This window comes from Procambarus clarkii, chromosome 38, assembly GCF_040958095.1.
Source record: "Procambarus clarkii isolate CNS0578487 chromosome 38, FALCON_Pclarkii_2.0, whole genome shotgun sequence".
Lineage (NCBI taxonomy): Eukaryota > Metazoa > Arthropoda > Malacostraca > Decapoda > Cambaridae > Procambarus > Procambarus clarkii.
The window spans coordinates 40,936,149-40,959,179 of NC_091187.1; the positions used below are offsets into that span (position 1 = coordinate 40,936,149).

The following is a 23,031-nucleotide window of genomic DNA, read 5'->3' on the forward strand; positions in this document are numbered from 1 at the left end:
CTGGCAGGGGGTTGGTGCTGGACCTGTAAATCCAGCCCCCCTCTACTGGCAGGTGATTAGTGCTGGACCTGTAGCTCCAGCCCCTCTCTACTGACAGGGGGTTGGTGCTAGACCTGTAGCTCCAGCCCCACTCTACTCACAGGGGGTTGGTGCTGGACCTGGAGCTCCAGCCCCCTTCTACTGGCAGGAGGTTGGTGCTGGACCTGTAGCTCCAGCCCCCTTCTACTGGCAGGGGGTTGGCGCTGGACGTGTAGCCCCAGCCCACCTCTACTGGCAGGGGGTTGGTGCTGGACCTGTAGCTCCAGCCCACCTCTACTGGCAAGGGGTTGGTGCTGGACCTGCAAATCCAGCCCCCTCTACTGGCAGGGGTTTGTTGTTGGACCTGTAGCTTCAGCCCCCTCTACTGGCAGGGGGTTAGAGTTGGACCTGTTGGTCAAGTCCCCCTCTACTGGCAGGGGGGATGGTGTTGGACCTGTAGCTCCAGCCCCATCTACTGGCAGGAGGTTGGTTCTGGACCTGTAGCTCCAGCCCCCTCTACTGGCAGGGGGTTGGTGCTGGACCTGTAAATCCAGCCCCCTCTACTGGCAGAGGGTTGGTGCTGGACCTGTAGCTCCAGCCCCCCTCTACTGGCAGGTGATTAGTGCTGGACCTATCGCTCCAGCCCCTCTCTACTGGCAGGGGGTTGGTGCTGGATCTCTAGCTCCAGGCCCCCTCTACTGGCAGGGGGTTGGTGCTGGACCTGTAGCTCCAGCCCCCCCTCTACTGGCAGAGGGTTGGTGTTGGACCTGTAAATCCAGCCCTCTCTACTGGCAGAGGGTTGGTTCTGTACCTGTAACTCCAGCCCCCCTCTACTGGCAGGTGATTAGTGCTGGACCTGTAGCTCCAGCCCCCTTCTACTGACAGGGGGATGGTGCTAGACCTGTAGCTCCAGCCCCACTCTACTCACATGGGGTTGGTGCTAGACCTGTAGCTCCAGCCCCCCTCTAATGGCAGAGGGTTGGTGCTGGACCTGTAGATCCAGCCCCCCTCTAATGGCAGGGAGGTTGGTGCTGGACCTGTAGCTCAAGCCTCCTCATCTACTGGCAGGGGGTAGGTGCTGGTCCTTTAGCTCCAGCCCACCTTTACTGGCAGGGGGTTGGTTCTGAACCTGTAGCTCCAGCCCCCCTCTACTGGCAGGGGGTTGGTGTTGGACCTGTAGCTTCAGCCCCCTCTACTGGCAGGGGGTTAGAGTTGGACCTGTAGGTCCAGCCCCCCTCTACTGGCAGGGGAAATGGTATTGGACCTGTAGCTCCAGCCCCCTCTACTTGCAGGAGGGTTGGTGCTGTACCTGTAGCTGCAGCAACCCTTTACTGGCAGGGGGGATGGTGCAGGACCTGTAGCTACACCCCCACCTCTACTGGCAGGAATTGGTGCTGGACCTGTCGCTCCAGCCCCCCTCTACTGGCAGGGGGTTGGTGCTGAACCTGTAGCTCCAGCCCCCCTCTACAGGAAGGTGATTAGTGCTGGATCTGTAGCTCCAGCTCCCCTCTACTGGCAGGGGGTTGGTGCTAGACTTGTAGCTCCAACCCGACTCTACTTGCAGGGGGTTGGTACTAGACCTGTAGCTCCAGCCCCCCCTAATAGCAGGGGGTTGGTGCTGGACCTGTAGCTCGAGCCCCCCTCTACTAGCAGGGGGTTGGTGCTGGACCTGGAGCTCCAGCCCCCCTCTACTGGCAGATGGGTTGGTGCTCGACCTGCAAATCCAGCCCCTGTCTACTGGCAGAGGGTTGGTGCTGGACCTGCAGCTAGACCTCACCCCCTCTCTACTGGCAGGGGGTTTGTGTTGGACCTGTAGCTCCAACCCCCCTCTACTGGCAAGGGATTGGGGCGGGACCTGTAGCTCCAGCCACCCTCTACTGGCAGGTGGTTGGTGCTGGACCTGTAGCTCCAGCCCCCCTCTACTGGCAGGGGGTTGGTGCTGGACCTGTAAATCCAGCCCCCCCTCTACTGGCAGGTGATTAGTGCTGGACCTGTAGCTCGAGCCCCTCTCTACTGACAGGGGGTTGGGGCTAGACCTGTAGCTCCAGCCCCACTCTACTCACAGGGGGTTGGTGCTAGACCTGTAGCTTCAGCTCCCCTCTAATGGCAGGGGGTTGGTGCTGGACCTGTAGCTCCAGCCCCCCCTCTACTAGCAGGGGGTTGGTGCTGGACCTGGAGCTCCAGCCCCCTTCTACTGGCAGGGGGTTGGTGCTGGACCTGTAGCTCCAGCCCCCTTCTACTGGCAGGGGGTTGGCGCTGGACGTGTAGCCCCAGCCCACCTCTACTGGCAGGGTGTTGATGCTGGACCTGTAGCTCCAGCCCACCTCTACTGGCAAGGGGTTGGTGCTGGACCTGTAGCTCCAGCCAACCTCTACTGGCAGGGGTTGGTGCGGGACCTGTAGCTCCAGCGGCCCCTTTACTTCCAGGGGGCTGGTGTTGGACCTTTAGCTCCAGCCCCCTCTACTGGCAGGGGGTTGGTTCTGAACCTGTAGCTCCGGCCCCCCTCTACTTGCAGGGGGTTGGTGTTGGAACTGTAGCTCCAGCCCCCCTCTACGGGCATGGGGTTGGTGTTGGACCTGTAGCTTCAGCCCCCTCTACTGGCAGGGGGTTAGAGTTGGACCTGTAGGTCAAGCCCCCCTCTACTGGCAGGGGGGATGGTGTTGGACCTGTAGCTCCAGCCCCCGTCTACTTGCAGGGGGTTGGTGCTGGACCTGTAGCTCCAACCCCCCCTCTACTGGCAGGGGGTTGGTGCTGGACCTGTAGCTGCAGCAACCCTCTACTGGCAGGGGAAGATGGTGCTGGATCTGTAGCTCCACCCCCCTATCTCTACTGAGAAGGGGGTTGGTGCTGGACCTGTAGCTCCAGCATCCTTCTAATGGCAGGGGGTTGGTGCTGGACCTGGAGCTCCAGCCCCCCTCTACTGGCAGGGGATTGGTGTACGGTCTGTAGCTCCAGCCCCCGTCTACTTGCAGGAAGGTTCGTGCTGGACCTGTAGCTCCAGCCTCCCTCTACTGGCAGGGGGTTGGTGCTGGACCTGTAGCTCCAGCTCCCCTCTACCAGCAGGGGGTTGGTGTTGGACCTGTAGCTCCAGCCCACCTCCACTGGCAGGGGGTTGGTTCTGAACCTGTAGCTCCAGCCCACCTCTACTGGCAGGGGTGTTCTTCTGTACCTGTAGCTCCAGCCCCCCCTCTACTGGCAGGGGGTTGGTGTTGGAACTGTAGCTCCAGCCCCCCTCTACTGGCAGGGGGTTGGTGTTTGACCTGCAGCTTCAGCCCTCTCTACTGGCAGGGGGTTAGAGTTGGACCTGTAGGTCCAGCCCCCCTCTACTGGCAGGGGGTTGGTGCTGGACCTGTAGCTCCAGCCCACGTCTACTGGCTGGGGTTGGTGTTGGACCTGTAGCTCCAGCCCTCCCCCTCTTCCTTATATTAGCAGGGGGTTGGTGTTTGACCTGTAGCTTCAGCCCCCTCTACTGGCAGGGGGTTAGAATTGGACTTGTAGCTCCAGCCCACCTCTACTGGCAGGGGGTTGGTGCCGGACCTGTAGCTCCGGCCCCCGTGTACTTGCAGGGGGTTTGTGCTGGAACTGTAGCTCCAACCCCCCCTCTACTGGCAGGGGGTTGGTGCTGGACCTGTAGCTGCAGCAACCCTCTACTGGCAGGGGAAGATGGTGCTGGATCTATAGCTCCACCCCCCCTATCTCTACTGAGAAGGGGGTTGGTGCTGGACCTGTAGCTACAGCCCCCTTCTACTGGCAGGGGGTTGGTGCTGGACCTGGAGCTCCAGCCCCCCTCTACTGGCAGGGGGTTGGTGATGGACCTGTAGCTCCAGCTCCACTTTACTGGCAGGGGGTTGGTGCTAGACCTGTAGGTCCAGCCCCCTTCTACTGGCAGGGGATTGGTGTTCGGTCTGAAACTCCAGCCCCCCTCTACTGGCAGAGGGTTCGTGCTGGACCTGTAGCTCCAGCCCCCCTCTACTGGCAGATGGTTGGTGCTGGACCTGTAGCTCCAGCTCCCCTCAACTGGCAGGGGGTTGGTGCTAGACCTGTAGCTCCAGCCCCCCTCTACTGGCAGATGGTTGGTGCTGGACCTGTTGCTCCAGCTCCCCCCAACTGGCAGGGGGTTGGTGCTGGACCTGTAGCTCCAGACCCCCTCTGCTAGCAGGGGGTTGGTACTGGTCCTGTAGCTCCATCCCACCTCTACTGGCAGGGGGTTGGTTCTGAACCTGTAACTCCAGCCCACCTCTACTGGCAGGGGGGTTCTTCTGTACCTGTACCTCCGGCCCCCCTCTTCTGGCAGGGGGTTGGTGTTGGACCTGTAGCTCCAGCCCCCATCTACTTGCATGAGGGTTGGTGCTGGACCTGTAACTCCAGCCCCCTACCTCTACTGACAAGGAGGTTTGTGTTGGACCTGTAGCTCCACCCCCCTATCTCTACTGAGAAGGGGGTTGGTGCTGGACCTATAGCTACAGCCCCCTTCTACTGGCAGGGGGTTGGTGCTGGACCTGGAGCTCCAGCCCCCCTTTACTGGCAGGGGGTTGGTGATGAACCTGTAGCTTCAGCTCCACTCTACTGGCAGGGGGTTGGTGCTGGACCTGTAGCTCCAGCCCACGTCTACTGGCAGGGGTTGGTGTTGGACTTGTAGCTCCAGCCCTCCCCCCTTCCCTATATTAGCAAGGGGTTGATGCTGGACCTGTAGCTCCAGCCTACCTCTACTGGCAGGGGGTTTGTGCTGGACCTGTAGCTCCAACCCCCTCACCTCTACTGGAAGGGGGTTGGTGCTAGATCTGTAGCTCCAGCCCCCTCTACTGGCAGGGGGATAGAGTTGGACCTATAGCTCCAGCCCACCTCTACTGGCAGGGGGTTGGTGCCGGACCTGTAGCTCCAGCCCCCCCCACTACTGGCAGGGTGGATGGTGCTATACCTGTAGTTTCAGCCCCCTTCTACTGGCACGGGGTTGGTGCTGGACCTGTAGCTCCGGCCCCCCTCTACTGGCAGGGGGTTGGTGTTGGAACTGTAGCTCCAGCCCACCTCTACTGGCAGGGGGTTGGTGTTTGACCTGTAGCTTCAACCCCCTCTACTGGATGGGGGTTAGAGTTGGACCTGTAGGTCCAGCCCCCCTCTACTGGCAGGGGGTTGGTGCTGGACCTGTAGCTCCAGCCCACGTCAACTGGCTGGGGTTGGTGTTGGACCTGTAGCTCCAGCCCTCCCCCCCTTCCTTATATTAGCAGGGGGTTGGTGTTTGACCTGTAGCTCCAGCCCCCCCCCCACTACTGGCAGGGTGGATGGTGCTATACCTGTAGTTCCAGCCCCCTTCTACTGGCACGGGGTTGGTGCTGGACCTGTAGCTCCAGACCCCCTCTACTGGCAGGGGGTTGGTGCGGGACCTGTAGCTCCAGCCCCCCTCTACTGGCAGGGGGTTGGTGCTGGACCTGTAGCTCCAGCCCCCCTCTACTAGCAGGCGGTTTGTGCTGGACCTGTAGTTCCAGCCCCCCCCCCCCTCTACTAGCAGGGGGTTTGTGCTGGAAATGTAGCTCCAGCCCCCCTCTACTGGCAGGGGGTTGGTGCTAGACCTGTAGCTCCAGCCCCCCTCTACTGGCAGGGGGTTGGTGTTCGGTCTGTAGCTCCAGCCCCCCTCTACTGGCAGAGGGTTGGTGCTGGACCTGTAGCTCCAGCCCCCCTCTACTGGCAGATGGTTGGTGCTGGACCTGTAGCTCCAGCTCCCCTCAACTGGCAGGGGGTTGGTGCTGGACCTGTAGCTCCAGCCCCCCTCTACTGGCAGATGGTTGGTGCTGGACCTGTAGCTCCAGACCCCCTCTGCTAGCAGGGGGTTGGTTCTGACCCTGTAACTCCAGCCCACCTCTACTAGCAGGGGGGTTCTTCTGTACCTGTACCTCCGGCCCCCCTCTACTGGCAGGGGGGTTGGTGCGGGACCTGTAGCTCTAACCCCCCTCCCTGTCTACTGGCAGGGGGTTGGTTCTGGACCTGTAGCTCCAGCCAACCTCTAATGGCAGGGGGGTTCTTCTGTACCTGTAGCTCCGGCCCCCCTCTACTGGCAGGGGGTTGGTGTTGGAACTGCAGCTCCAGCCCCCCTCTACTGGCAGGGGGTTGGTGTTGGACCTGTAGATTCAGCCCCATCTACTGGCAGGGGGTTAGAGTTGGACCTGTAGGTCCAGCCCCCCTCTACTGGCAGGGGGTTAGAGTTGGACCTGTAGGTCCAGCCCCCCTCTACTGGCTGGGGTGGATGGTGTTGGACCTGTAGCTCCAGCCCCAGTCAACTTGCAGGAGAGTTGGTGCTGGATCTGTAGCTCCTGCCCCCCCCCCCTCTACTGGCAGGGGGTTGGTGCTGGACCTGTACCTGCAGCAACCTTCTACTGGCAGGGGAAGATGGTGCTGGACCTGTAGCTCCAGCTCCCCTCTACCAGCAGGGGGTTGGTGTTGGACCTGTAGCTCCAGCCCACCTCCCCTGGCAGGGGGATGGTTCTGAACCTGTAGCTCCAGCCCACCTCTACTGGCAGGGGGGTTCTTCTGTACCTGTACCTCCGGCCCCCCTCTACTGGCAGGGGGTTGGTGTTGGACCTGTAGCTTCAGCCCCCTCTACTGGCAGGGGGTTGGTGCTGGACCTGGAGCTCCAGCCCCCCTCTACTGGCAGGGGGTTGGTGATGGACCTGTAGCTCCAGCCCTCTTCTACTGGCAGTGGGTTGGTGCTGGACCTGGAGCTCCAGCCCCCATCTACTGTTAGGGGGTTGGTGATGGACCTGTAGCTCCAGCTCCACTCTACTGGCAGGGGGTTGGTGCTGGACCTGTAGCTCCAGCCCACGTCTACTGGCAGGGGTTAGTGTTGGACTTGTAGCTCCAGCCCTCCCCCCCTTCCCTATATTAGCAGGGGGTTGGTGCTGGACCTGTAGCTCCAGCCACCTCTACTAGCAGGGGTTTTGTGCTGGACATGTAGCTCCAGCCCCCCTCTACTGGCAGAGGGTTGGTGCTGGACCTGTAGCTCCAGCCCCCCTTTACTGGGAGGTGATTAGTGCTGGACCTGTAGCTTCAGCCTCCCTCTACTTGCAGGGGGTTAGAGTTGGACCTGTAGCTCCATCCCCCCTCTACTGGCAGGTGATTAGTGCTGGACCTGTCGCTCCAGCCGCCCTCTACTGGCAGGGGGTTGGTGCTGGACCTGTAGCTCCAGCCCCCCCTCTACTGGCAGAGGGTTGGTACTAGACCTGTAGCTCCAACCACCCCCCTCTCTAATGGCAGGGTGTTGGTACTGGACCTGTAGCTCCAGCCCCCCCCCCCTAATGGCAGGGGGTTGGTGCTGGACCTGTAGCTCCAGCCCCCCTCTACTGGCAGGTGATTAGTACTGGACCTGTAGCTCCAGCCCCCCTCTACTGCCAGGGGGTTAGTGCTGGATCTGTAAATCCAGCCCCCTCTACTGGCAGGTGATTAGTACTGGACCTGTAGCTCCAGCCCCCCTCTACTGACAGAGGGTTGGTGCTAGACCTGTAGCTCCAGCCCCACTCTACTCACAGGGGGTTGGTGCTAGACCTGAAGCTCCAGCCCCCCTCTAATGGCAGAGGGTTGGTGCTGGACCTGTAGCTCCAGGCCCCCCTATACTGGAAGGGGGTTGGTGCTGGACCTGGAGCTCCAGCCCCCTTCTACTGGCAGGGGGTTGGCGCTGGACGTGTAGCCCCAGCCCACCTCTACTGGCAGGGGGTTGGTGCTGGACCTGTAGCTCCAACCCCCTATCTCTACTGAGAAGAGGGTTGGTGCTGGACCTGTAGCTCCAGCCCCCTTCTACTGGCAGGGGGTTGGTGCTGGACCAGGAGCTCCAGCCCCCCTCTACTGGCAGGGGGTTGGTGCTGGACCTGTAGCTCCAGCCCACCTCTACTGGCAGGGGGTTGGTGCCGGACCTGTAGCTCGAGCCCCCCCCCTTCTACTGGCAGGGGGTTGGTGCCGGACCTGTAGCTCCAGCCCCCTTCTACTGGCAGGGGGTTGGTGCTGGACCTGTAGCTCCAGCCCACCTCTACTGGCAGGGGGTTGGTGCCGGACCTGTAGCTCGAGCCCCCCCCCCACTACTGGCAGGGGGTTGGTGCTGGACCTGTAGCTCCAGCCCCCCCTCTACTGGAAGGGGGTTGGTGCTGGACCTGGAGCTCCAGCCCGCCCTTTAATGGCAGAGTGTTGGTACTGGACCTGCAGCTCTAGCCTACCTCTACTGGCAGGGGGTTTGTGCTGGACCTGTAGCTCCAACCCCCTCCTCTCTACTGGAAGGTGGTTGGTGCTAGATCTGTAGCTCCAGCCCCCCCCCCCCCTCTACTGGCATGGGGTTGGTGCTGGACCTATCGATCTACAGCTCCAGCCCACCTCTACTGGCAGGGGTTGGTGCTGGACCTGTAGCTCTAACCCCCCCCTCCCTGCCTACTGGCAGCGGGTTGGTACTGGACCTGTAGCTCCAGCCAACCTCTACTGGCAGGGGTTGGTGCGGGACCTGAAGCTCCAGCGGCCCCTTTACTTGCAGGGGGGTTGGTGCTGGACCTGTAGCTCCAGCCCCCCTCTACCAGCAGGGGGTTGGTGCTGGACCTGTAGCTCCAGCCCACCACCACTGGCAGGGGGTTGGTTCTGAACCTGTAGCTCCAGCCCACCTCTACCGGCAGGGGGTTGGTGTTGGAACTGTAGCTCCAGCCCCCCCTCTACTGGCAGGGGGTTGGTGTTGGACCTGTAGGTCCAGCCCCCCTCTACTGGAAGGGGGGTTGGTGCTGGACCTGTAGCTCCAGCCCCCGTCTACTTCCAGGAGGGTTGGTGCTGGACCTGTAGCTCCAACCCCCCCACTACTGGCAAGGGGTTCGTGCTGGACCTGTAGCTGCAGCCCACCTCTACTGGCAGGGGGTTGCTGCCAGACCTGTAGCTGCAGCAACCCTCTACTGGCAGGGGAAGATAGTGCTGGACCTGTAGCTCCACACCCCTATCTCTACTGAGAAGAGGGTTGGTGCTGGACCTGTAGCTCCAGCCCCCTTCTACTGGCAGGGGGTTGGTGCTGGACCAGGAGCTCCAGCCCCCCTCTACTGGCAGGGGGTTGGTGCTGGACCTCTAGCTCCAGCCTACGTCTACTGGCAGGGGATTGGTGCTGGACCTGTAGCTCCAGCCCCCTCTACTGGCAGGGGGTTGGTGATGGACCTGTAGCACCAGCCCCCTCTACTGGCACGGGGTTGGTCCTGGAACTGTAGCGCCAGCCCGCCTCTACTGGCAGGGGGGTTCTTCTGTACCTGTACCTCCGGCCCCCCTCTACTGGCAGGGGGTTGGTGCTGGACCTGTAGCTCCAGCCCACGTCTACTGGCAGGGGGTTGGTGATGGACCTGTAGCTCCAGCCCCCTCTACTGGCACGGGGTTGGTCCTGGACCTGTAGCGCCAGCCCGCCTCTACTGGCAGGGGGGTTCTTCTGTACCTGTACCTCCGGCCCCCCTCTACTGGCAGGGGGTTGGTGTTGGACCTGTAGCTTCAGCCCCCTCTACTGGCAGGGGGTTGGTGCTGGACCTGGAGCTCCAGCCCCCCTCTACTGGCAGGGGGTTGGTGATGGACCTGTAGCTCCAGCCCTCTTCTACTGGCAGTGGGTTGGTGCTGGACCTGGAGCTCCAGCCCCCATCTACTGTCAGGGGGTTGGTGATGGACCTGTAGCTCCAGCCCCCCCTCTACTGGCAGAGGGTTGGTACTAGACCTGTAGCTCCAACCGCCCTCCTCTCTAATGGCAGGGTGTTGGTACTGGACCTGTAACTCCAGCCCCCCCCCCTAATGGCAGGGGGTTGGTGCTGGACCTGTAGCTCCAGCCCCCCTCTACTGGCAGGTGATTAGTACTGGACCTGTAGCTTCAGCCCCCCTCTACTGCCAGGGGGTTAGTGCTGGATCTGTAAATCCAGCCCCCTCTACTGGCAGAGGGTTGGTTCTGGACCTGTAACTCCAGCCCCCCTCTACTGGCAGGTGATTAGTACTGGACCTGTAGCTCCAGCCCCCCTCTACTGACAGAGGGTTGGTGCTAGACCTGTAGCTCCAGCCCCACTCTACTCACAGGGGGTTGGTGCTAGACCTGTAGCTCCAGCCCCCCTCTAATGGCAGAGGGTTGGTGCTGGACCTGTAGCTCAAGCCCCCCCTCTACTGGAAGGGGGTTGGTGCTGGACCTTGAGCTCCAGCCCCCTTCTACTGGCAGGGGGTTGGCGCTGGACGTGTAGCCCCAGCCCACCTCTACTGGCAGGGGGTTGGTGCTGGACCTGTAGCTCCAGCCCCCTTCTACTGGCAGGGGGTTGGTGCTGGACCAGGAGCTCCAGCCCCCTCTACTGGCAGGGGGTTGGTGCTGGACCTGTAGCTCCAGCCCCCCCTCTACTGGAAGGGGGTTGGTGCTGGACCTGGAGCTCCAGCCCCCTTCTACTGGCAGGGGGTTGGCGCTGGACGTGTAGCCCCAGCCCACCTCTACTGGCAGGGGGTTGGTGCTGGACCTGTAGCTCCAGCCCGCCCTTTAATGGCAGAGTGTTGGTACTGGACCTGTAGCTCCAGCCTACCTCTACTGGCAGGGGGTTTGTGCTGGACCTGTAGCTCCAACCCGCTCCTCTCTACTGGAAGGGGGTTGGTGCTAGATCTGTAGCTCCAGCCTCCCCCCTCTACTGGCATGGGGTTGGTGCTGGACCTATCGATCTACAGCTCCAGCCTACCTCTACTGGCAGGGGGTTTGTGCTGGACCTGTAGCTCCAACCCCCTCCTCTCTACTGGCAGGGGGTTGGTGCTGGACCTGTAGCTCTAACCCCCCCTCCCTGTCTACTGGCAGGGGGTTGGTACTGGACCTGTAGCTCCAGCCAACCTCTACTGGCAGGGGGGTTGGTGCTGGGCCTGTAGCTCCAGCCCCCCTCTACCAGCAGGGGGTTGGTGCTGGACCTGTAGCTCCAGCCCACCTCTACTGGCAGGGGGTTGCTGCCAGACCTGTAGCTGCAGCAACCCTCTACTGGCAGGGGAAGATGGTGCTGGACCTGTAGCTCCGGCCCCCTTCTACTGGCAGAGGGTTGGTGCTGGACCAGGAGCTCCAGCCCCCCCTCTACTGGCAGGTGGTTGGTGCTGGCATTTTTTATTAGTTTGTTGGCAGTTACAAGGCATCAGTCTCTTCGAAGCCAGCAGTGGTCTATTTTGGTTCACTGTCTTCCTGAATGTTTTCCCGGTAAGATGGAGAGTAGTGACACTCCACCACTCCACTTGGTAGAGTGTCACCCGCTCTCTGTGCCTCTGTGAGGGGGCAAGGATCCCGGGTTCAATAGAGGATCACAGGTTCAATCACCATGCAGGACAGAAATGGTTCACGTTTCCTTTCACCTGTTCCGCCTGTTCACCTACCAGTAAATATTTATCCCAGAGGTAGGAAACTATTGTAAATTGTATATTAAGCAAAGTCAGTAGTTGACCTTGCGGAACCTCGATAAACCTAAGAACAGGCTTCCTCTCCTCAAAACGCAACTCAATATCTTGTGATATGACCTATGAGAGAAAATAAAAAACTTACTGTTAATTGCTTCTGGGGGATCTCTCCAGTGATTTCCTGAACTTTATTCATGATGCTGGAGGCTGAGTCTCCCAGGTGTACGGGGTCAGCTGTGGCACCTGTCTCTGTGGTCATCATCTCCAGGGCCTCCCTGATGGTCTCCTGCACCTGTCATTACCAACACAAACATTAATGTGGAACCTGGACTATAATGAAGCATCAGGCTCTGAGTAAAGTCACTGGACTATAATGAAGCATCAGGCTCTGAGTAAAGTAACTGAAAACTATAAGTAATGTTGTGTCTCTATACTGACCACAGTGTAGAGACACACCAAGATGACAGTTGACTTTATTAATAAAAATGTTTCAGGTGTTAGAGCAAAAATCTTCTTATATATAAAGTTTGCTCTCATCATGATGTGTCTCCATGTCAAAAGTTTTTATATAGAGGCAATACTACACACAGTTGGGTGAGAACAATGTGACCTTCAGCAGCGTACCTTTACTGAGGTGTGGACAGTCTTGACATCTGGGAAGAGTGTCTGGCACTTCTTGAGCCAATCTTCTACCTTCATGCTACACCCATCAGCTGTGTCTATGGTTGTGCCAACCTCCTGTAGGGTGTTGACTGTGTCGAGGCTTCCCAGCATGGCCTGCAGCTGAGTTTTCCCTTCCTCTCCATGTGTTGTCATATCCACCACACTGGTATCCTCCAGTTCCAAGAGCTTTATTGCTGACTTGTTCTGCTCTACCAGAGCATAGAGTCTGTCCTGGAGCTGGAGGTGGTGAGTCTTCCAGTCCCCCAGCTGCCCCCGGTACTCCCCCAGCTGGGACAGTACCTCTTCACAGCTTTTAATGAGGCTGCTAATGCTGCTCTTCTGCTCCTGCAACATGGAACGAAACTTCTTTTTTGCGGGTACAGTTTTCTCTTGTGTTTGCTGGATATTTTTGAGTTTCCTAACTAAAGCCTCCACAGCATAGCTAATTGGGAACTGAGTAGCAGCTGTGGCAGCGTGCTGGACACGGCAGCTGGGGCAAGTCAGCTGACCATTCTTGATAGCATTGTCAATACACTGGGAGCAGAATGTGTGGCCGCACGGCAATGTGCGAGGCCGTAGCTGATTGTCGTCATAATCGTTATAACACACTGAACATTCCTCTGGCTTGTTATCCTGTGGAAAAGAATATTTGGTTAAGCTAGATGTATTTACAACAAAAAAAGTAATATTACAGTACTTTATTTACTAATACAAGTTACGTAATATTTACATACATTATTTGTATTAGCTATTCTAGAGTTAATATTAGAGTTAGTTAATATTACTGACAGATTAACATATCCACAGCAAGGTCAATATTTTTTATAAACATATCCCAGAGTATGGGATATGTTTATATTATAATATTATATCATCCTAATAGGTGCGGTATATATATCATCCTGTATCATCCTAATAGGTGCGGTATCACTTGCATCCGACCTTTGTGTTAGGTTCTTATTGCGCCTAGCTTCATCAATATCATGACCCTTATGTTCTTCAAGCTATAAGGTCTGAATTTCACCGACAGAGAGCGATCTTTCAACACTGCGTCGGACAAGTGTTTGGGAGCCAGAGGCGCGTGCACCACCCCATGGTTACTCACTCAATACTAACCCAGCCAGCAGCCCTAGGGCATTCTGGGAATTTTTTTTCAAAGGAAGCTGCCTCTCGCTGGAGGTCCCAAGAGTTCATTTTGTATCCAACCTACCGCGAGCGTGTTTTGACCGTGTACGAAAAAAAAACTTTTGTCGGTGGGGACAGTTATTGGCAAAAAACATTTGTCGTTTGGCACAGTGCAGTGGTTAAGGTGTTATGCGCACCCCTTGATCGAGCGAAATTAGGCACTAATGCATTTCAGAGGGTTAATACACTCAACAAAACTGGTTAATAATACTATGACTAATACAATCCACATCACTGGATAATGCCAATATGATGAATACACTCACCATTACTGGGTGATGAAAACACCAAGATTAACTCTTGTGTGGCTCCAGGCTATTTAGCATTTGTCACCCACAGGCGCATACCAAAATAAAAAAAAAAATTATTTTTCTTCCTAACCTGTTAAGCCATGTTCCCTGGCCACGAGAGAAAAAAAATTCCATTGAACTTACCGACGACGTAATTGAGCCGACAAGATGAACGATGACGTCACACACTGCAAGATCGCTCATGCACGGTGTGTCCCAGAGGCGTCACGCGCGGTCTTCAAGCAGCCAGAGTTGCCACGAATTTATTTTCGCGGCATTATTTACAGTGTTTAGGCCTATTTTATTAGCAATATTAGTCACTACTTGTGTTGCACATAATGTTACATCACAGTCATTGTCAATAAATGTTACATACATCGAGTATACACATGTGCACACAAATGTTTTCCATTACGCCATTATATTATGTAATCACAATGTTCATTATTATATGTACACAAGCACGCACTATGTACAGGTTTTTGCACTATTATTGCACATTTAGAATTCTTGGAGAGAGTGGTAGTCGTTGAAGCAGTCGACAGCACACAATGGGACTGTACACGCTTCACACCATGTTTGCACCACTTTACGTTTCTGTACTTTCCTTTTTGTTGTTTTACATACTAGGCATTCACGTTGGCCTATTGCATGCTTTCCAGCTGGTGACAAATGTTTTAGTCTGTGTTGCTGAAAGGCCTCCATGTGAGCGAGCCTGGGTGTTGCAGAATGCTGCAACACTGGGTTCATGATTGGTCTTTGCATGCCAGGGACATCTTTACCAAACTTTGCTAATAACTGTGTTGCAAGTGTAAAAGTAAACGCACGGAAACTAGGTTTACGTCCAGTTTTCACCAGATACATATTATAGCAGGTCAACATGCTCATGTCAACATGATGGAAAAACACTTTTTTCGTCCATTTCAATGTTTTCCGCACACACTCGATAGTGCCAATCATCATGTCAGCCTTATCAATCAAACGCATGTTGATATTATAGTCAAGAACACAATCTGGCTTATATATTGGTTCTTTCGTTACACAGTTCACCTTGCCACTGTTCACCATTGTACCCTCATGAACGGTTGTCAGCATGTTCACTTCTCTCTTGTCTTTCCACCGAACTGAGAGTATTTGATCACATTTCTGTAGCTGGCACTCACCAACTGCAAGTCTACCATCAAACACTGGCATTTCCCTCCTTCGTGCCTTTACTGTGCCAACCAATACAGTTCTATTTTCAACCAAAAACTTAGCAATGGACGTGTATAGTAATTATCTGTGTATAAGATGTGGCCCTTGTTCATCCATGGTGCCATCAGTGACTTCACACTACCGGAGAAACCATGTTCGTCGTTACCGGGAATGTTTACATCGCTAGCTGAATACAGAATCATGTGTAACACGTATCCTGTTTCACAGTCACACAGTACAAAGAATTTCAATCCAAATCTGTTTCGTTTGGAGGGAATATACTGCTTGAATGAAACATATCCTTTGAAAAGCACAAAGGATTCGTCAATCACCAGCTTCTGTGCTGGTACGTAAAAATCTCTGAACTTATCAATCATTTCATTCATATAGTGCATCACTCGCCAAAGTCTATCATCCTCTGTCCGGTCCTCATTACTTGCAAAATGCAGACACCTGAGGAGTATCTGAAACCTATCTCAGGATATATATTTCCCTAAGAAAGGTCTTGAAATAGTCAGATCTTTGCTCCAGTAATCTGTGATAGCGTGTTTGACACAGTGCTTCATCAACATACATATTGCTAAAAACACATACATTTCACCTACATTGGTGGTTTTCCAATGTTGCAATCGTGAAAATTCTGTTATCTCTCTTCTAATGAGATGAGCTGCATGAAGGTTCGTTTGGTGTACAATATATTCCATGAGCGGCTCATCATAGAATGCTGTAAAATAAAATTGGATATGAGTGTAAAATTCACTCATATCCTCTCCATTATCAGGGAAAAACTCGGTAATCCCATCTTTATTGTCAAAGGCAGGAATTCGAGGAATAAAACCAGCACCATCACTCCACACTAGTACACCTGATGTCCTGCAAGACGCAACAGGGGCACGACGGCGAGGAAGTGATGTACACAGTGGACCAGGAGCTGAAGCCCGTCTACGCACAGTACGGCCGCTACGTGCACATAAGGTGGAAGCACGTGAACATCACCACACTACACAGTACCCCATAAAAGGTTGATGCATAAGCTGGAGAAACAGGCAGGAGTAACTGGTAGGGCGCTCCAGTGGATAAGGGAGTACCTAAACAATAGGAAGCAGAGAGTTACAGTGAGGGGTGAGACCTCAGACTGGCGTGAAGTCACCAGTGGAGTCCCACAGGGCTCTGTACTTGGACCTATCCTGTTTCTGATATACGTAAATGATCTCCCAGAGGGTATAGACTCATTCCTCTCAATGTTTGCTGACGACGCCAAAATTATGAGAAGGATTAAGACAGAGGAGGACAGCTTGAGACTTCAAGAAGACCTGGACAAGCTGCAGGAATGGTCAAACAAATGGCTGTTAGAGTTTAACCCAAGCAAATGTAATGTAATAAAGATAGGGGTAGGAAGCAGGAGACCAGATACAAGGTACCATTTGGGAGATGAAATACTTCAAGAGTCAGAGAGAAAGACCTGGGGGTTGATATCACACCAGACCTGTCCCCTGAAGCTCATATCAAGAGGATAACATCAGCAGCATATGCCAGGTTGGCTAACATAAGAACGGCCTTTAGAAACTTGTGTAAGGAATCTTTCAGAACATTATATACCACTTATGTCAGACCAATCCTGGAGTATGCGGCTCCAGCATGGAGTCCACATCTAGTCAAGCATAAGACTAAAATGGAAAAGGTTCAAAGGTTTGCCACCAGACTAGTACCCGAGCTGAGAGGTATGAGCTACAAGGAGAGACTACGGGAATTAAACCTCACTTCGTTCGAAGACAGAAGAGTTAGGGGGGGACATGGTCACCACATTCAAGATTCTCAAGGGAATCGACAGGGTTGATAAAGACAGGCTGTTTAACACAAGGGGCACACGCACTAGGGGACACAGGTGGACACTGAGTGCCCAAATGAGCCAGATATATTAGAAAGAACTTTTTTAGTGTCAGAGTGGTTGACAAATGGAATGCATTAGGAAGTGATGTGGTGGAGGCTGACTCCATACACAGTTTCAAGTGTAGATATGATAGAGCCCAATAGGCTCAGGAACCTGTACACCTGTTGATTGACAGTTGAGAGGCGGGACCAAAGAGCCAGTGCTCAACCCCCGCAAGCACAACTAGGTGAGTACACTACCCGAGAACATCACCATCACTACACTACTCTTGGTGCCTCATGTTGTTCCATGCGGTGGCGCTTGGCTGGGCGAGACGCTGCTGATGCGACAAATTCTCGCCCAGTAACACCACAGGTACTGGCACCAGGCTCGGTAACACTATGTTCTGATTCCACTTCACTAAAACCAGAAAAAGAGTCACTTTCCTCTGACTCATCACCGAAAATATCCTCAGATTCTAAATAAGCACATGAACTGTGTGGTCGAGGGTGAATTGGAGTAGACACTGGGCGAGGCGGCATGGGTGAGCATATAGGCCTCGCCATGGGAGGCGGCTGTATCTCATTTTCACTGTCAGTGCTACTATCATCGGTCAATTGTGTGTAGTCTTTATCAATATCAGTTATCAAAATCACTTTCCTCACCATCAGAAAATAATTCACTGGTTATTTGCTCTTGGGCGAGTGATTGCGTGGTGCGCGCCCGGGAAGTGTTCGGCCGTGCGCTCGACATGGTGGCTGCTGGGTAACTGATGCCTCCCTCACGATGGTAGCGTGAGCTGGATTTTTTTTACAAAATGGCGTCTGTTTACTATAGCCCCTAAGCAGCGTATGGGAGCCCGCTCTACCCCGCGGGGCCTTTTAAATCTTGCGCGGTACTCCAATGCATCATATGATGTAAAGCGCAAGTTACTGCAAGTCACTCAACCCATCATATGATGTGTTGCGCACTTAAAGGGTTAATACGCTCAGCATCACTAGTTAATGACAACATAAAAAATATACTTACCATCACTAGTTAATGACAATATCATGATACACACACACACACACTGGTAGTACAGTAAGAATAAATTTGTCCTTACCATCATTAATGGGCAGAAGTTGTGTTTGCTATCGTCCTGGGTAGCCGAGCAGAGACTGGAAGCAGTATTACCTATTAGGCAAAATAAAACAAATTTAAGGTTCCTATGACTAAATTTTTCCCACCAAAACATAGTAAATTTTTTGAAAAATTTAATAATTTTTTTTAGGTATTGTGCTTTGAGCAAAAGTAAGGTGGGTGGGCAGGAGTAAGGGGGGTGGGCCGGAGTAAGGAGGGTGGGCAGGAGTAAGGGGGGTGGGCCGGAGTAAGGAGGGTGGGCAGGAGTAAGGAGGGTGGGCAGGAGTAAGGAGGGTGGGCAGGAGTAAGGAGGGTGGGCAGGAATAAGGAAGGTGGGCAGGAGTAAGGAGGGTGCACAGGAGTAAGGAGGGTGGGCAGGAGTAAAGAGGGTGGGCAGGAGTAAGGAGGGTGGGCAGGAGTATGGAAGGTGGGCAGGAGTAAGGAGGGTGGGCAGGAGTAAAGAGGGTGGGCAGGAGTAAGGAGGGTGGGCAGGAGTAAGGAGGGTGGGCAGGAGTAAGGAGGGTGGGCAGGAGTAAGGAGGGTGGGCAGGAGTAAGCAGGGTAGGCAGGAGTAAGGAGGGTGGGCAGGAGTATGGAGGGTGGGCAGGAGTAAGGAGGGTAGGCAGGAGCAAGGAGGGTGGGCAGGAGTAAGGAGGGTGGGCAAGAGTAAGGGCACGAGTAAGGAGGGTGGGCAGGAGTAAGGGCAGGAGTAAGGAGGGTGGGCAGGAGTAAGGAGGGTGGGCAGGAATAAAGAGGGTGGACAGGAGTAAGGAGGGTGGGCAGGAGTATGGAGGGTGGGCAGGAGTAAGGAGGGTGGGCAGGAGTAAGGAGGGTGGGCAGGAGTAAGGAGGGTGGGCAGGAGTAAGGAGGGTGGGCAGGAGTAAGGAGGGTGGGCAGGAGCAAGGAGGGTGGGCAGGAGCAAGGAGGGTGGGCAGGAGTAAGAAGGGTGGGCAGGAGTAAGGAGGGTGGGCAGGAGTAAGGAGGGTGGGCAGGAATAAAGAGGGTGGGCAGGAGTAAGGAGGGTGGGCAGGAGTATGGAGGGTGGGCAGGAGTAAGGAGGGTGGGCAGGAGTAAGGAGGGTGGGCAGGAGTAAGGAGGGTGGGCAGGAGTAAGGAGGGTGGGCAGGAGCAAGGAGGGTAGGCAGGAGCAAGGAGGGTGGGCAGGAGTAAGAAGGGTGGGCAGGAGTAAGGAGGGTGGGCAGGAGTAAGGAGGGTGGGCAGGAGTAAGGAGGGTGGGCAGGAGTAAGGAGGGTGGGCAGGAGTAAGGAGGGTGGGCAGGAGTAAGGAGGGTGGGCAGGAGCAAGGAGGGTGGGCAGGAGTAAAAAGGGTGGGCAGGAGTAAGGAGGGTGGGCAGGAGTAAGGAGGGTGGGCAGGAATAAAGAGGGTGGGCAGGAGTAAGGAGGGTGGGCAGGAGTATGGAGGGTGGGCAGGAGTAAGGAAGGTGGGCAGGAGTAAGGAGGGTGGGCAGGAGTAAGGAGGGTGGGCAGGAGTAAGGAGGGTGGGCAGGAGTAAGGAGGGTGGGCAGGAGCAAGGAGGGTGGGCAGGAGCAAGGAGGGTGGGCAGGAGTAAGAAGGGTGGGCAGGAGTAAGGAGGGTGGGCAGGAGTAAGGAGGGTGGGCAGGAGTAAGGAGGGTGGGCAGGAGTAAGGAGGGTGGGCAGGAGTAAGAAGGGTGGGCAGGAGTAAGGAGGGTGGGCAGGAATAAAGAGGGTGGGCAGGAATAAAGAGGGTGGCAGGAGTAAGGAGGGTGGGCAGGAGTATGGAGGGTGGGCAGGAGTAAGGAGGGTGGGCAGGAGTAAGGAGGGTGGGCAGGAGTAAGGAGGGTGGGCAGGAGTAAGGAGGGTGGGCAGTAGTAAGGAGGGTGGGCAGGAGTAAGGAGGGTGGGCAGGAATAAAGAGGGTGGGCAGGAGTAAGGAGGGTGGGCAGGAGCAAGGAGGGTGGGCAGGAGTAAGAAGGGTGGTCAGGAGTAAGGAGGGTGGGCAGGAGTAAGGAGGGTGGGCAGGAATAAAGAGGGTGGGCAGGAGAAAGGAGGGTGGGCAGGAGTATGGAGGGTGGGCAGGAGTAAGGAGGGTGGGCAGGAGCAAGGAGGGTGGGCAGGAGTAAGAAGGGTGGTCAGGAGTAAGGAGGGTGGGCAGGAGTAAGGAGGGTGGGCAGGAATAAAGAGGGTGGGCAGGAGAAAGGAGGGTGGGCAGGAGTATGGAGGGTGGGCAGGAGTAAGGAGGGTGGGCAGGAGTAAGGAGGGTGGGCAGGAGTAAGGAGGGTGGGCAGGAGTAAGGAGGGTGGGCAGGAGTAAGGAGGGTGGGCAGGAGTAAGGAGGGTGGGCAGGAATAAAGAGGGTGGGCAGGAGTAAGGAGGGTGGGCAGGAGTATGGAGGGTGGGCAGGAGTAAGGAGGGTGGGCAGGAGTAAGGAGGGTGGGCAGGAGTAAGGAGGGTGGGCAGGAGTAAGGGCAGGAGTAAGGAGGGTGGGCAGGAGTAAGGAGGGTGGGCAGGAATAAAGAGGGTGGGCAGGAGTAAGGGCAGGAGTAAGGAGGGTGGGCAGGAGTAAGGAGGGTGGGCAGGAGTAAGGAGGGTGGGTAGGAATAAAGAGGGAGGGCAGGAGTAAGGAGGGTGGGCAGGAGTAAGGAGGGCGGGCAGGAGTAAGGAGGGTGGGTAGGAGTAAGGAGGGTGGGCAGGAGTAAGGAGGGTGGGCAGGAGTAAGGAGGGTGGGCAGGAGTAAAGAGGGTGGGCAGGAGTAAGGAGGGTGGGCAGGAGTAAGGAGGGTGGGCAGTAGTAAGGAGGGTGGGCAGGAGTAAGGAGGGTGGGCAGGAATAAAGAGGGTGGGCAGGAGTAAGGAGGGTGGGCAGGAGCAAGGAGGGTGGGCAGGAGTAAGAAGGGTGGTCAGGAGTAAGGAGGGTGGGCAGGAGTAAGGAGGGTGGGCAGGAATAAAGAGGGTGGGCAGGAGTAAGGAGGGTGGGCAGGAGTATGGAGGGTGGGCAGGAGTAAGGAGGGTGGGCAGGAGTAAGGAGGGTGGGCAGGAGTAAGGAGGGTGGGCAGGAGCAAGGAGGGTGGGCAGGAGTAAGGGCAGGAGTAAGGAGGGTGGGCAGGAGTAAGGAGGGTGGGCAGGAGTAAGGAGGGTGGGCAGGAATAAAGAGGGTGGGCAGGAGTAAGGGCAGGAGTAAGGAGGGTGGGCAGGAGTAAGGAGGGTGGGCAGGAGTAAGGAGGGTGGGCAGGAATAAAGAGGGAGGGCAGGAGTAAGGAGGGTGGGCAGGAGTAAGGAGGGCGGGCAGGAGTAAGGAGGGTGGGTAGGAGTAAGGAGGGTGGGCAGTAGTAAGGAGGGTGGGCAGGAGTAAGGAGGGTGGGCAGAAATAAAGAGGGTGGGCAGGAGTAAGGAGGGTGGGCAGGAGTATGGAGGGTGGGCAGGAGTAAGGAGGGTGGGCAGGAGTAAGGAGGGTGGGCAGGAGTAAGGAGGGTGGGCAGGAGCAAGGAGGGTGGGCAGGAGCAAGGAGGGTGGGCAGGAGTAAGAAGGGTGGGCAGGAGTAAGGAGGGTGGGCAGGAGTAAGGAGGGTGGGCAGGAGTAAGGAGGGTGGGCAGGAGTAAGGAGGGTGGGCAGGAGTAAGAAGGGTGGGCAGGAGTAAGGAGGGTGGGCAGGAATAAAGAGGGTGGGCAGGAATAAAGAGGGTGGCAGGAGTAAGGAGGGTGGGCAGGAGTATGGAGGGTGGGCAGGAGTAAGGAGGGTGGGCAGGAGTATGGAGGGTGGGCAGGAGTAAGGAAGGTGGGCAGGAGTAAGGAGGGTGGGCAGGAGTAAGGAGGGTGGGCAGGAGTAAGGAGGGTGGGCAGGAGTAAGGAGGGTGGGCAGGAGCAAGGAGGGTGGGCAGGAGCAAGGAGGGTGGGCAGGAGTAAGAAGGGTGGGCAGGAGTAAGGAGGGTGGGCAGGAGTAAGGAGGGTGGGCAGGAGTAAGGAGGGTGGGCAGGAGTAAGGAGGGTGGGCAGGAGTAAGAAGGGTGGGCAGGAGTAAGGAGGGTGGGCAGGAATAAAGAGGGTGGGCAGGAATAAAGAGGGTGGCAGGAGTAAGGAGGGTGGGCAGGAGTATGGAGGGTGGGCAGGAGTAAGGAGGGTGGGCAGGAGTAAGGAGGGTGGGCAGGAGTAAGGAGGGTGGGCAGGAGTAAGGAGGGTGGGCAGGAGTAAGGAGGGTGGGCAGTAGTAAGGAGGGTGGGCAGGAGTAAGGAGGGTGGGCAGGAATAAAGAGGGTGGGCAGGAGTAAGGAGGGTGGGCAGGAGCAAGGAGGGTGGGCAGGAGTAAGAAGGGTGGTCAGGAGTAAGGAGGGTGGGCAGGAGTAAGGAGGGTGGGCAGGAATAAAGAGGGTGGGCAGGAGAAAGGAGGGTGGGCAGGAGTATGGAGGGTGGGCAGGAGTAAGGAGGGTGGGCAGGAGCAAGGAGGGTGGGCAGGAGTAAGAAGGGTGGTCAGGAGTAAGGAGGGTGGGCAGGAGTAAGGAGGGTGGGCAGGAATAAAGAGGGTGGGCAGGAGAAAGGAGGGTGGGCAGGAGTATGGAGGGTGGGCAGGAGTAAGGAGGGTGGGCAGGAGTAAGGAGGGTGGGCAGGAGTAAGGAGGGTGGGCAGGAGTTAGGAGGGTGGGCAGGAGTAAGGAGGGTGGGCAGGAGTAAGGAGGGTGGGCAGGAATAAAGAGGGTGGGCAGGAGTAAGGAGGGTGGGCAGGAGTATGGAGGGTGGGCAGGAGTAAGGAGGGTGGGCAGGAGTAAGGAGGGTGGGCAGGAGTAAGGAGGGTGGGCAGGAGTAAGGGCAGGAGTAAGGAGGGTGGGCAGGAGTAAGGAGGGTGGGCAGGAATAAAGAGGGTGGGCAGGAGTAAGGGCAGGAGTAAGGAGGGTGGGCAGGAGTAAGGAGGGTGGGCAGGAGTAAGGAGGGTGGGTAGGAATAAAGAGGGAGGGCAGGAGTAAGGAGGGTGGGCAGGAGTAAGGAGGGCGGGCAGGAGTAAGGAGGGTGGGTAGGAGTAAGGAGGGTGGGCAGGAGTAAGGAGGGTGGGCAGGAGTAAGGAGGGTGGGCAGGAGTAAAGAGGGTGGGCAGGAGTAAGGAGGGTGGGCAGGAGTAAGGAGGGTGGGCAGTAGTAAGGAGGGTGGGCAGGAGTAAGGAGGGTGGGCAGGAATAAAGAGGGTGGGCAGGAGTAAGGAGGGTGGGCAGGAGCAAGGAGGGTGGGCAGGAGTAAGAAGGGTGGTCAGGAGTAAGGAGGGTGGGCAGGAGTAAGGAGGGTGGGCAGGAGTAAGGAGGGTGGGCAGGAGTAGGAGGGTGGGCAGGAGTAGGAGGGTGGGCAGGAGTAAGGAGGGCAGGAGTGG

The 23,031-nt window shown here is 56.4% G+C and overlaps 1 protein-coding gene across 1 annotated transcript in view; it reads right to left on the reverse strand.

Annotated features, from left to right (window-relative positions):
- The window catches only part of LOC123751450 (uncharacterized), a 115,009-nt gene that overhangs the window by 10,964 nt on the left and 81,014 nt on the right, over nucleotides 1–23,031 (reverse strand). Inside the window, exons 2-4 of the mRNA XM_069337920.1 lie at nucleotides 17,699–17,769; nucleotides 12,016–12,687; nucleotides 11,537–11,683 (exon numbers count right to left, since the gene is read on the reverse strand). Coding sequence (XP_069194021.1) covers nucleotides 11,537–11,683; nucleotides 12,016–12,687; nucleotides 17,699–17,704 — 825 coding nt within the window. The 5' untranslated portion in view covers nucleotides 17,705–17,769. The remainder of the gene's footprint in view (nucleotides 1–11,536; nucleotides 11,684–12,015; nucleotides 12,688–17,698; nucleotides 17,770–23,031) is intronic.